At 44.1% G+C, this 13,123-nt stretch overlaps 1 protein-coding gene across 2 annotated transcripts in view; it reads left to right on the top strand.

Annotated features, from left to right (window-relative positions):
- Nucleotides 1–13,123, top strand: part of LOC126249803 (uncharacterized) — a 619,524-nt gene that overhangs the window by 255,460 nt on the left and 350,941 nt on the right. For both annotated transcript variants that reach the window (XM_049951497.1, XM_049951498.1), the window contains exon 2: nt 8,141–8,241. In XM_049951497.1, coding sequence (XP_049807454.1) covers nt 8,151–8,241 — 91 coding nt within the window. In that variant the 5' untranslated portion in view covers nt 8,141–8,150. The remainder of the gene's footprint in view (nt 1–8,140; nt 8,242–13,123) is intronic.

Raw genomic sequence — 13,123 nt, 5'->3', positions numbered from 1 at the left:
GGTGATAGGCCAGTATGGCGATGACGAATACACGCTTCCAATGTGCGTTCACCGCGACGTCGCCAAACACGGATGCGACTATCGTGATGCTGCATACAGAACCTGGATTCATCCGAAAAAATGACGTTTCGCCATTCGTGCACCCAGGTTCGCCGTTGAGTACACCATCGCAGGCGCTCCTGTCTGTGATGCAGCGTCAAGGGTAATCGCAGCCATGGTCTCCGAACTCATAGTCCATGCTGCTGCAAACGTCGTCGAACTGTTCGTGCAGATGGTTGTTGTATTGCAAACGTCCCCATCTGTTGACTCAGGAATCGAGACGTGGCTGCACGTTCCGTTACAACCATGCGGATAAGATGCCTGTTATCTCGACTGCTAGTGATACGAGGCCATTGGGATCCAGCACGGCGTTCCGTATTACCCTCCTGAACCCACCGATTCCATATTCTGCTAACAATCATTGGGTCTCGACCAACGCGAGCAGCAATGTCGCGATACGATAAACCACAGTCGCGATAGGCTACAATCCGACCTTTATCAAAGTCGGAAACGTGATGGTACTTATTTCTCCTCCTTACACGAGGCATAACAACAACGTTTCACCAGGCAACGGCGGTCAACTGCTGTTTGTGTATGAGAAATCGGTTGGAAACTTTCCTCATGTCAGCACGTTGTAGGTGTTGCCACCGGCGCCAACCTTGTGTGAATGCTCTGAAAAGCTAATCATTTGCATATCACAGCACCTTCTTCCTGTGGATTAAATTTCGCGTCTGTAGCACATTATCTTCATGGTGTAGTAATTTTAATGGCCAGTAGTGTATTTATTCTATTAATATGTTCCTCAGTTGCGGATGTTCGCCTGACCAAATATTTTATACCATTATTTCTGCTGTATGTGTACTTTGCTTAGTTTGTGATGCAGCTTTGCACGTGCATTTACAGCTTCAGATTCTTGTGCTTTCACCATATTTTATAATCTAGAAGCCAATACTGTCTTTCGACACAACAATGATGCTGAGGTGAATGACTTGATGAGTGTAGGGGCCTGGATGGTTTTAAATGCCTTTTCGTTTCAGACTATATATTACGTCGGGTGATCTTGACTTCCTGCGTCTTTTTCTCCTCTATGAATTCTTGACGTTCCCTGTACCATACATAATATTGTTGCGAGGAATTCACAAACACAGGGTGTGACACCATACAGGGAGTATTACCAATCGCGGATAGCTAAACCACATATGCCACACGTCTCCTGCCCTTTGTACCCGATGGCGGTATGCCCCAAATGTTGGCATTTGAAGCACTGTATGGAGATATGTATATACCAGCTAACAGGTAAATGAAACCGCCGCCGTGATTCTGAAAATTAAGCTTAAAGGTTAAAGCTGCCATCGTTTCTAGCTAGCAGTTTTCTGTCTTCATGTTTCCGATTTTAGTCACACTTTAATTTTGCCACACTTATTGTAGGTATTTGGTGTCGAAGCGCGTTATGTCTCTGCAGCTGACTACCCAAAAAATGTTCAAATATGTGTGAAATCTTATGGGACTTAATTGCTAAGGTCATCAGTCCCTAAGATTACACACTACTTAATCTAAATTATCCTAAGGACAAACACACACACCCATGCCCGAGGGAGGACTCGAACCTCCGCCGGTACCAGCCGCTCAGCCTATGACTGCAGCGCCTGAGACCGCTCGGCTAATCCCACGCGGTTGACTACCACTTAACTACGATTTCAGGCTGGGTGTAGCTCTGTAATTACGGCATACTCTCCTAGCGATTTAGCGTTAAACAACTTGTTTACGTGGCAGTTATTGGTATCTCGTCTAGGAGACTACTATTTCACAGTTTCTTTAGTGAACCTGCAAGCCCCTCTAATGCTTTGTGTATGAGGAGGGGCTGCAGTTTATGGAATGTACCTTCAGCACGTTTAGTTATAATATATACGTTGTATTCCACTAGAAATGGATTATTAGTGACTGTAGTTTGTCCACTGTTGACTTCTTAAGTGGACTAGCCAGGTCTTTTTGTTGTATGGGTATATGGGTATCATTAGTGCCAAATGAACCGAGCTATTGGGAGTTTTTGTAATCTATGTAGGGGATACATATGCTGTTTTGGAAATAAGGGTCAACCCAGACACCGCTACATTTGTCTGTATAAGCCTTTTGCAGCTGAGGTCTGGCAGGTAGACCAGAGGTTGTCCGCCTGCTACGCCTCACCCACCTATTCCATCGACTAACGCACAACTAGAGGTATTTATTTATTCTTATTTATAGAGGTTTGTACTATGTTCATGAACCGGGCGGTTAAGCCAAGATCCTCGTTCCCAGTCACAAAACGTTCCACCGCCGCGCCGCACGGTGGTCGCTGAAGTATGCAAAGAGTTTATGGTTACAGAGGACTCAGGAAGCCCGGTTTTTTCTGACTCGTGCCCAGCCAACTAACACCGTTTCCCCGAGGTGCTCGCCATTTCGTATGAGATGGGACCCAAGACGCAAGTGCAGCTGATCCAATGCCACGGACGCATCGACAACTAATCTCCTCCCACCCCTGACCAGACTGATTTTTTTTGCATTTTTTCCTAAAGAGACGTAATGCGGATGGTTCCTTTGTGGAGGAATCCGCCTGTTTCCGTACTCTTGTTATCTTGTGCTCTGTTTCGTGTGACCCTGGCACCACTGCGGCATTAAACATTAACAAGGAACCTCTTGCGTGCGAGGTCGCAAGTTTAATCATTAGTAAGACTCATTTGAAAGTGTCGCTTTAACAATTATGACAGGAAAAATATTAGCTGCTAATGACTCACCATGCGCATCTGGAGGGCGACAGAAAATGAGTGTCCGGAAGGTGCAGAGATCAACCTTCTAAGAGGATGTGTGTATTACACTTCACAAAATGGACATTATCGACATTCAAGAAACGTTCAAAACAAACCATTAGCTTCCACCATAAACATCGAATGAAAAATGGTGCGCCACAGCGATCATAAAGATTCGCATAGTCAAGATCGAACTCGAAACCCATGCGAGTTACAAATCGTGCAGTACGTTCAGCTGATATCCGCTCTTAAGGAATCCATATTGAATCATATTGATGTAAAGAGGTGACGAGAACTGATGGAAGGCGATGACATGCAACCGAATGTGAAACAGTCTGTCGTGGTGCTTGTCGTGAAAGTGGCTATCCTTTAAGGTGTAGCTGCAGATAGCACGATAATATGTTTTATAGGCACGGAAAAAGACAAACATCCAGAGGCTGAATTTGTCCAGTGGATCCAGGTGGTATGAACTGCAATGTCACTCACTTTTCAGGAGAGACATTTTGCTCTAAAGGAGTATGATTTTTATACGCAGATCAGAAATCAAGCAAAAGCAAGTTATTTTGACCCGCTGTTGGCCAATAGTAGTGCTCATACCATAGTTGTAGTTCTCTTACGGCTATTTTCCCGTTCTTGCATGCTGTGACGCAAACATTCCTTACTGCCCTTCTAAGGTCACGCACACAAGTAAGAATCGTAGGAGGCAGAGCACCTTTAACTTCTCGCATCACAGCCAAACTATCATCAAGATAGACAGTCGGTATAATTTTTTACGAATGTGTTAATGCATTTATGTTATCTGATACTGATACAACTTCTCTTCGTAGTTCTAATTTACAGGGTTCCCTTCATATGCATTTCCTCTCCAAATCCCGATAGGTGGGAATAGAAAACAAATTCCTTACTGAACGACAGGATAAGTTTGTATATCTCATCTATAAATTTTCGGACCGATTTTGCAGTTTGCTGTACATCGTCTAGTTAAACATTTGATTGAAATTACGTTACCTTACGTTTTCCGATCCTGCATGACCGCTATGAGTTACGCAACCACCCTCCCTTGAATATCCGTACCTTTTCTTATGCATTTCACGATCATATTACTGCGGACTTATTCGATATCTGTTCACAATTTTTTTATACTATGCTGCGGATGATCGTCCACTTTTAGTACTCGCTCCATGGACAACGATTGTCCTTTACTACCCTTCACTGGAGACGGGATTCATGGATCCCTGTCTGACAAAGATGATTAACTGTTGGCTCTACACCTGTTTCAGCATCACTTTCACTTGTTAAGCACGTATCGTCATCATTGTATTCCTCACGTACATTGTCCGCACACAGTCGGGCGTATGGGACACCACATATTCCACGATTCACCTTGGAGGAAAGTTAATATTTCATCTGCCTCTTCTTTCTCATTGCGAAATTCCTTGGGTTCCTTGGGTTCTGACGAAATGTCCACTTCGTCAATTGTTAACGTAGATATAACGCAAGGTCTGCTTTGTTTTTCGTTGCCATTGCTCAACATCACTAGCACTGTAGCACTGCTGTGAGCTACTCGTTGACCAAGCAGTTCATCACGCTGTCTCACAATTGGATACCTCCGGTCCCGCCCCCTGTTGCCACAAGCAGCCAATATTGTGGTTGCATGGTAGACAATATGCAGGACGTCTAATTCTGTAAACATCATTGGCCTTTTGCGACCTCGCACTCAAGGGGTTCCTTGTAAGTTTCTTTCTTTTGTGTATTATGAGTACAATTTTGCTTCGCAGTTTGGTTCTCTACTCGTCAAGTGTTTAAAGCCGGAAGACTTTAGACACACCCATATCTACCTCAGCAGCCGTGAATGTATCGGGCAAACAATACTTTACCAGAGGAACAGCCACAGTGTCATTTTTAATTCGAAATTTTGTGAAAGAATATCTACGATACAGTAAACCATCCTCCACATGTGATAAGTTGTAAGGTAATTTCATCAGTGTGCAACATTTGTACATTCGTTAACCCTTTCAGTCCCAACAATATAAAAAAGATATTTTAAAATTTTTCACAGAGTTTTCCTGAATCATCATAGGAAGCAATGAATACAAAAAGAAGTTGGCAAAAAGTAAACAATCAATTGTTTCAGGAAGAAGCGTTCGGACATACAGTTTCCGACCACCCTCCATTTCATGAGATATATCTGAGAGCCATTTCACATTTATCCAAGATACAATCCGACATGTCGAAACTTCCATAGACTGATAATGGACAAAACAAATTATAGTCTAAAATAACAATCAAAAGTGGACTTAAAATTTAATTAATTTATATGAAAAGTTCATACTGCTCCAGTGCTTTTATTTCGAAACCACTCGTAAAAGACATAGTAGAAACACAAATTTACGTTAAAATAACTTTGGATGTACTTACTTTGTGTGGTGTGCGTACTGTAAGACCTTCGGTACACACACCATCAGATTATTTTACTTGTCGCTCTATCGAAGTAGGCAAGTGTCAGCAATATGTCTCGTGGTCTTATCGTGGCGTGTTTTATCTTCAGCCGTTAGGTCAGACGATAGAAATGCCACTTGCACGCTTAGAGTAGCAGATTGACGGTGACCAACTTTAAACAGAACTTGATTAATTTTCACACACATTTATTAAAATAATAACAAGCATAAAAATAACTTAACTTAGTTCTGGATGCTATTTACAATTGACAATCTGAAGTTCCTTTGGTCTTGGTACGTTAATCTTATTCACACATATCTCTGATACTTGACAAAGTGTCTATACATTTCTCTTCATGGCTATGTACAGGAATATGATAATCTTATTAGGCGCAGACTGAAACTTGAGTACAGACTAATGCAGACTGGTACAGAGTGATGCAGACAAATGCAGACTGACTAATCGGAGGTCTGTACACTCGTTATAATACCTCGAGCGTTCAGGTATCACTGCGCCAGTGTGATCCGCGAGGAGAAAAGGTTCTACGTTAGCAGCAATCTCATTGGCTGCGTTACGTATTAATACGCGGATCGGCGGAAGCAGAATTTGGTCCGTCTTTATGGCAGCGCCATCTCGTAGAGCGGAGACGGACGAGAGCTGCGCCTGCGCTGTTGTGCTTAGCGGGGCGCGCTCTAGTGGGAAAGTTGTGTACGCGCTGACTACGCGGAACACTTTGATTGTCAATGATATCCTCAATATGATCATTATAAAAAAAAACCACGTGCACTACATTCGTAGAAGTACCTCAGTGTACCACTAGATGGTTACGTCCTGCAATAGCACAGGTGGTTTCCTGTGAAAGGTGGTACTTAAAAAAAATTGGTAAAACGGTGGTTTCGGACAGAAATCACTGGTACTCAAAGGGTTAAATCTCTGCGTAATGACTCTTAGGGACATTATTACATGAGGGAAGGGCAGTTTACTCCCTAAAAGCTGGTTCTTGCACCGTAGCACTCACTGCATGCGTAAGGGCTTATTTTCACACATCCCTGTACCTCTTCTCTAAAATCGGCTGAGAAGAACTTGGTGGATAGCAAATACAGTTAAACGGGACAAGTCATTTCGAGTTTATGCCGATTCTGACAAGGGAACCTCCCCATCGTACCCCCCTCAGATTTAGTTATAAGTTGGCACACTGGATAGGCCTTGAAAAACTGAACACAGATCAATAGAGAAAACAGGAAGAAGTTGTGTGGAACTATGAAAAAAATAAGCAAAATATACAAACTGAGTAGTCCATGCACAAGATATGCAACATCAAGGATAGTTACAGCTCAGTAGCGCCGTGGCCCCGTGGTTAGCGTGAGCAGCTGCATAACGAGAGGCCCAGGATTCAAGTATTCCCTCGAGTGAAAAGTTTAATTTTTTGTTTTCAGAAAATCATTTTGCGAAGCTGCACAGGTACACAGAGCGGTATTGTTTACGTGATCGTGTGTTAATTATCAAAGTTCGGGCACTCACACATAATCAACTTCGCTCTCCAAAATTCCAGGACATGTTCAGATTTGCTTGGACATATGCAGGAGTTGACGGTCTACACACGGAAAAAATTTGAAAACGTTAAAAACATATTTTTTGACAGAGCACAGGGAAAACTGTGCGACTGTGAAACTGTTGCATTCATTTGTTGCAGTTTATGTGGCAAACTCTTATGTTTTCATCACTTTGTTAGGAGTGATTATCACATCCACAAGAAAACCTAAATCGGGCAAGGTAGAAGAATCTTTTTACCCATTCGCCAAGTGTACAAGTTAGGTAGGTCGACAACATATTCCTGTCATGTGACGCACATGGCGTCAACAGTGTCGTATAGAATATATCAGACGTGTTTTCCTGTGGAGGAATCGGTTGACCTACGACCTTGCGATCAAATGTTTTCGGTTCCCATTGGAGAAGCACGTCCTTTCGTCTACTAATCGCACGGTTTTTCGGTGCGGTCGCAAAACACACACTAAACTTATTACAGAGAACAGAGACGTCAATGAACGAACGGACAGATCACAACTTTGCGAAAATAAAGAAAGTAAAATTTTCATCCCACGGAAGACTTGAACCAAGGACCTACCGTACCGCAGCTGCTCACGCTAACCACGTGACCACTGCGCTCCTCAGCTCACGCTATCCTTGATGTTGCCTATCTTGAGCATGGAACTACTCAGTTTGTATATTTTGCTTATTTTTTTTTTCATAGTTCCACACAACTTCTTCCTGTTTTCTCGATTGATCTGTGTTCAGTTTTTCAAGGCCTATCCACTGTGCCAACTTATAACTAAATCTGAGGGGGGTGCGATAGGGAGGTTCCCTTGTGAGTAAGTGTTGGAGGCTAAGATCATAGGTCTCCTATTCACCCGCCGCCCCTCCACCCCCCCCCCCCCTCCTCCCGCCAGGTCAGAAGCAGTCTACCTAGCCTGTCTGTGTGCAGAGTAAATTTTGTGTGAATGAGAGAGGAAGTGTAGTAACTGTTTGCGCAGCTCGTATCTGAGACAGTACATGGGAACCAGCCCTATATACACCTAGTGGGATGTGGGAAATCGCCCAAAAATCACATTCAGACGGACCGGCACGCTGATCCCTTGTCGTTAATCCGCAGGGCTGATTCGATCCAGGGATGGCATACCTCCCCGTCACAGAAACTGTCGCGTTCACAAGCGTATCTACGAGATGGGTTTCTGTTTTATAATCTGATCTACCTGCCTGAAATGGTTTATTGGGCTTTTGTTATTGCAAGAGGTTGCACAAACGCTAGTGGACAAAAGTATCTTGTATCGGAAGGCCACCTGATTAAAGTAATGCTAATAGCTAACCAACCATATTTGCAGGACGTACGACATGGGATCTACACTAGGGCAGTCTGTAGCGTGTGTGCTCGTGACTCTGCTGCTGCTGACCGCGGCAGACGATCGCCAGCGCAGGCAGCATGGTAAGTAGCATTCGTCTTCCTGTTACTGTGCTTCTAAAAAATAAGTTTTGGCATTTGGACTGTATGCATTTAACTGTAAGTCAGTAACTATGGTTCCAGTCCAGTGTGTTTAACAAGTTAGATTCCTTCGTATTTATAGTACACAGCATATAGATGTAGAAGCCAACATAGATTATTGAGCATATAGATTGTATTTACAGGAATGTAATAGCGCCGTTTTTATGTTGACCGCTTTTCTGACGCCAGTATTGCAGGACGGCCATATCTGCTCACAAATAGCATGTATGGGAAGCTGTGAGAGTGGGATCTTCCAGTAATTTGGCGAGCGAGGAATCGAGAATGCTGGTGGATTATAAAATTCTTTATTATTCGACGGTTCTCATACAGTAGGTTCTGACCGTGGCTGGTGGCAGCATGTGAGTCCGCTGAGGCAACAGAATGCTGAGACAGCTTAACCAGGGCTGCTGGCAGTGGCAGTCTCACCTTACAGCAGGACTGGAGTTCTCTGCCTGTAGCTCGAGATGGCTGGAAGGGGCATGCGGATCACCCAAGCCCAACCCAGGATTCTCGAAGGCTGGCTAGTGTCAGGCAGTGCCACACAATGAGAGGTCTTGCCTCGGTAGTACCAACTGAAGGCCCGGAACCATCAATGCTAGCTGACACCTCGCGTACCAGCGACTTCCCCTACTTGATAGTCCTGCTCGATGAATCTACTGATGCTTGCTACACATCTGGCTGAAGACTGGCGCAGAGAATATACCACACGTTAGTGTGATAGAGATGGAAGGAAGCTACTGGATGAACTGGGGATATATATGCTTTCTGTGGCTGGGTGTGTAGTGACATGAGTACAGTTCCCATCACGTAGCTGGCTGTAAAACGTTACTTTGTCTAACAGCATGTAACAATCCAGTCCACTTCTGCAATAGGCACTGCACTGCGAATGATACGCCAGGTTTACTGCAGCACTCAGCTGCAAAATTACACAAGTGGCTGGCCCATATACCCATTGGCTAGAGGCTGTGGCTTGGTTAAGACTAAGCTCAAGACAGGGCATATACAGGAAAAGCATGCATAAAACGTGGAGCCAATAACAACGTATTGTCCATTGTGGTGGGTCGCGACCTAGTGTTGGTCAGCCAGGCGATGTTCCCTCGTTCATGGTCTCGTGTCTGACGATGGCTGTCCGGTGTGGCCGAGCGGTTCAGTCTGGAACCGCGCGACCGCTACGGTCGCAGGTTCGAATCCTGCCTCAGGCATGGATGTGTGTGATGTCCTTAGGTTAGTTAGGTTTAAGTACTTCTAAGTTCTAGGGGACTGATGACCTTAGAAGTTAAGTCCCATAGTGCTCAGAGCCATTTTTTGTTACATCCAACCGAGTAAAACTACAAACTCCATCTGTGATACTGTTGTCGACGACGAATGAGCAAATTGTCGCATTTTACATGTTTTCCATCAATTTCACAATTTTACCAGATTTTCTGTAATTTCAACGCTTTTCCCAATTGCTCGAATTCAAAACCGCTGCTTCAACCACTTCTCACATCAACAAAACGTCTAATCTCGTGATGCCATCAGCCGATGACATTGCAGCATGGTTCTCAGTTTCTGTGTCTTTGCGAAACCCACGCTCCACTGCTTTACAAGTGCCATATACATGTGAACATACCATGAACTGCCTACATCACATGACACAAATACAGGGGATAGGCAAAATAATGTGAACAGTGGCAGTAAGGGGATGGTTGTGTCAACTCAGGGGCCGGCCGCGTTGATCTAGAGGTTCTAGGCGCTCAGTCCGGAACCGCGCGACTGCTACGGTCGCAGGTTCGAATCCTGCCTCGGGCATGGATGTGTGTGATGTCCTTAGGTTAGTTAGGTTTAAGTAGTTCTAAGTTCTAGGGGACTGATGACCACAGATGTTAAGTCCCATAGTGCTCAGAGCCATTTGAACCATTTAGAGCCAACAACGCAGGTAAGGCACGTGTCGCTCTAGACTGTACGTGTTCAGTACAGACTAGGCATCACTGCAGGTTGTTTACAAGTAGTGCACACTTTGTATTTGCATGCAGAGGCCGATGTCGACGCGCAATGAAAGACCTAACAGAGTTCCAAAGAGGGCAAATTGTGAGGGGCCCGATTAGCTGGAGCATCAGTAACCAAGACAGCCAACTTATTGGATGTTTCAAGAGCAACTGTTTCAACAGTCATTACTGCCTACACAAGACATGGATACACATCATCGTGTAAACGTAATAGTGGGCGCAAATCAAAACTAAATGACAGAGATCGTCGCATGCTAACACTTACTGTGTCAAAATAACACACAACTACGCGGCTAAAGTGACTGCAGAGCTCAATAGCCATCTTTGAGACCCAGTATCTATCGACACTGTCCGCCTAGAACTCCATAAAGCAAATATTCATGGACGAGCTGCTATACCGAAACCATTAGTGACAACAACCAACGCAAGGAAGCATAAAACATGGTGTCAGGAGTATAAATCCTGGACGACTGATCAGTGGAAACACGTCATATCGTCCGACGAACGTTTACGTTATTTTCAACATCGTTTACGACTGGAGAACACCAAAAGAAACCTGCGAACCTGATTGCTTGATTCCAAGAGTTAAGCATGGAGATGGAAGTGTGATAGTGTGGGCAGCTGTATCATGGTATTCTGCTGGTCCCATTACTCTCAAAGGCCGTATTAAGTAAAGTTCATCTCAACTGATTAAATACTTTCTATCATCCTTTAACGCAGATCCATGTCAATTTAGAGGCAGATGGCTCTCTTTCCAAGGAAGGCATCCAAGACAACAGTCAACTTGCATGTATCCCTTTACCTCAGTAGACATAATGTAGAATATTGTTAAAAACCATACAGCAACTGCTCTATAAGGTATTTTTTAGCTGACACCATATGGTTGTGATTGGTAGAGAAGAAAGCGAAGCACGTTTTAAATACTGTTTGTTAGAATTTAAAACACTTAAACAGTCTTGCTCAGGATCAAACATGGGATCCTTTCTGCAGTCATCTTAAAAAATACGAATAGCTTCATCACAGGCTGTAGCCACTATGAACTGCAAAATGCATCCCCACTCCATCCTGCTGTATCACGATCATTTGCTGAAAAGTATTCCCCCTATGTTCAACCATTGTGACCTTCTTCCATTCCCCATGTAGGAGGCTATGAATGCTGTCCTCAGCTGTATGCTTGGAAGTAATACGCATATTAAACTCCTCACTGGCCAGCAAATGGTTTAAATGGCTCTGAGCACTATGGGACTCAACATCTGAGGTCATCAGTCCCCTATAACTTAGAACTACTTAAACCCAACTAACCTAAGAACATCACACACATCCATGCCCGAGGCAGGATTCGATCCTGCGACCGTAGCAGCCGCGCGGTTCCGGACTGAAGCGCCTAGAACCGCTCGGCAACTCTGGCCGGCCGGAGAACCTAAATGGGTGTCATCGCACCTCCGCCCCGAACGAATTCAATGAACAATATAGAACAAAAAATGAGATTAAAAAAAAAAGATGGTAGAGCACTTGCCCGCGAAAGGCAAAGGCCCCGAGTTCGAGCCTCAGTCCGGCACACAGTTTTAATCTGCCAGAAAGTTTCATAACAGCGCACACTCCACTGCAGAGTGAAGCTCTCATTCTGTAAAAATACATTGTTTGCTTTGCAACAAAATCTTTCCTTTGCTGATCACATGCCTATTAGTAGTTAGAGCCTTCAGCAGTTAGAATTTTTTATTTAGCTGACTGTATTGGCGCTTGCTGTATTTCAGTAGTTCGTGTAATGAAGATTTCTATGAGGTGAAATGTATGGGTTAATGTTAGGATGTCTTCAAATTCAGGGCCATTCTTTTTTATTTATTATTTGAAGTCAGGTTATCAATTTTAAAGCAGTCATATCGCGTTATCCTTGAATAAAAATGGTTCAAATGACTCTAAGCACTATGGGACTTAACATCTGAGGTCATCACTCCCCTAGACTTGGAACTTCTTAAAACTAACTAACCTAAGGACACCACACACAGCCATGCCCGAGGCAGGATTTGAACCTGCGACCGTAGCAGCCGCGCGGTTCCGGACTGAAGTGCCTAGAACTGCTCAGTCACACAGCCCAGCTTATCCTTGAATACTGTGAGTAATTAATGAATAGGAAAAGTTTGAGTTCTGTTAGTCAGGGCAAATTCAGTACGTCAGTTTCACTCAGCAGTTTAAGCAGGTTTACTTGCATTTTCAATTTCACTTAGCGGTTTCAGAATTAAATAACATAGAAGTTTCACCCTCTCAGTGATTTCTATTTAAATAAAAAGTTATTTTATTAAGAAGTTTCACCAGATATGTGAGTAGCTCGATGTTTTTTTAAGTAATAGAAGCCAGTGCGTTGCCTTGGACGGCGAGTGTTCATCACATCGGCCGGCCACTGGCCAGCACCAGCATCTCGTCAACTCAACACATTTCCCACCAAAAATAGAGACAGTTCCTTCCATTCCAGCCTTTTTCCTGCCAATTCACAAGTGGTGCTTGGGGTGGATGTAGAAAGTGGGGACAAGTGGGGGCTGCTGTAGGACAGATTCAAGTATCCTCTGGTCGCAGTATTGTGGACTAGAGCAGTCAGTCTTCAAACTATCGAAGCGAGCGCACACACACACACACACACACACACACACACACACACACACACACGGGGTTGGGGGGCAGCGGAATGTGGGGTGGTAGAATGTGGAGGACAATCCAGCACCTTCAAAAAGAAATAAATAAAGTAAATAAATGAAGACACTACTATACCTCCTTCCTCTGCAGCAGCTCTGCATAGACTGAATCTTTTTCCTGCCAGTTCACAAGTGGAGGAGGGGAGGGGA

The sequence above is a fragment of the Schistocerca nitens genome, chromosome 3 (genome assembly GCF_023898315.1).
Source record: "Schistocerca nitens isolate TAMUIC-IGC-003100 chromosome 3, iqSchNite1.1, whole genome shotgun sequence".
Taxonomy (NCBI): domain Eukaryota; kingdom Metazoa; phylum Arthropoda; class Insecta; order Orthoptera; family Acrididae; genus Schistocerca; species Schistocerca nitens.
This window is presented reverse-complemented; position numbering and strand designations above follow the sequence as displayed.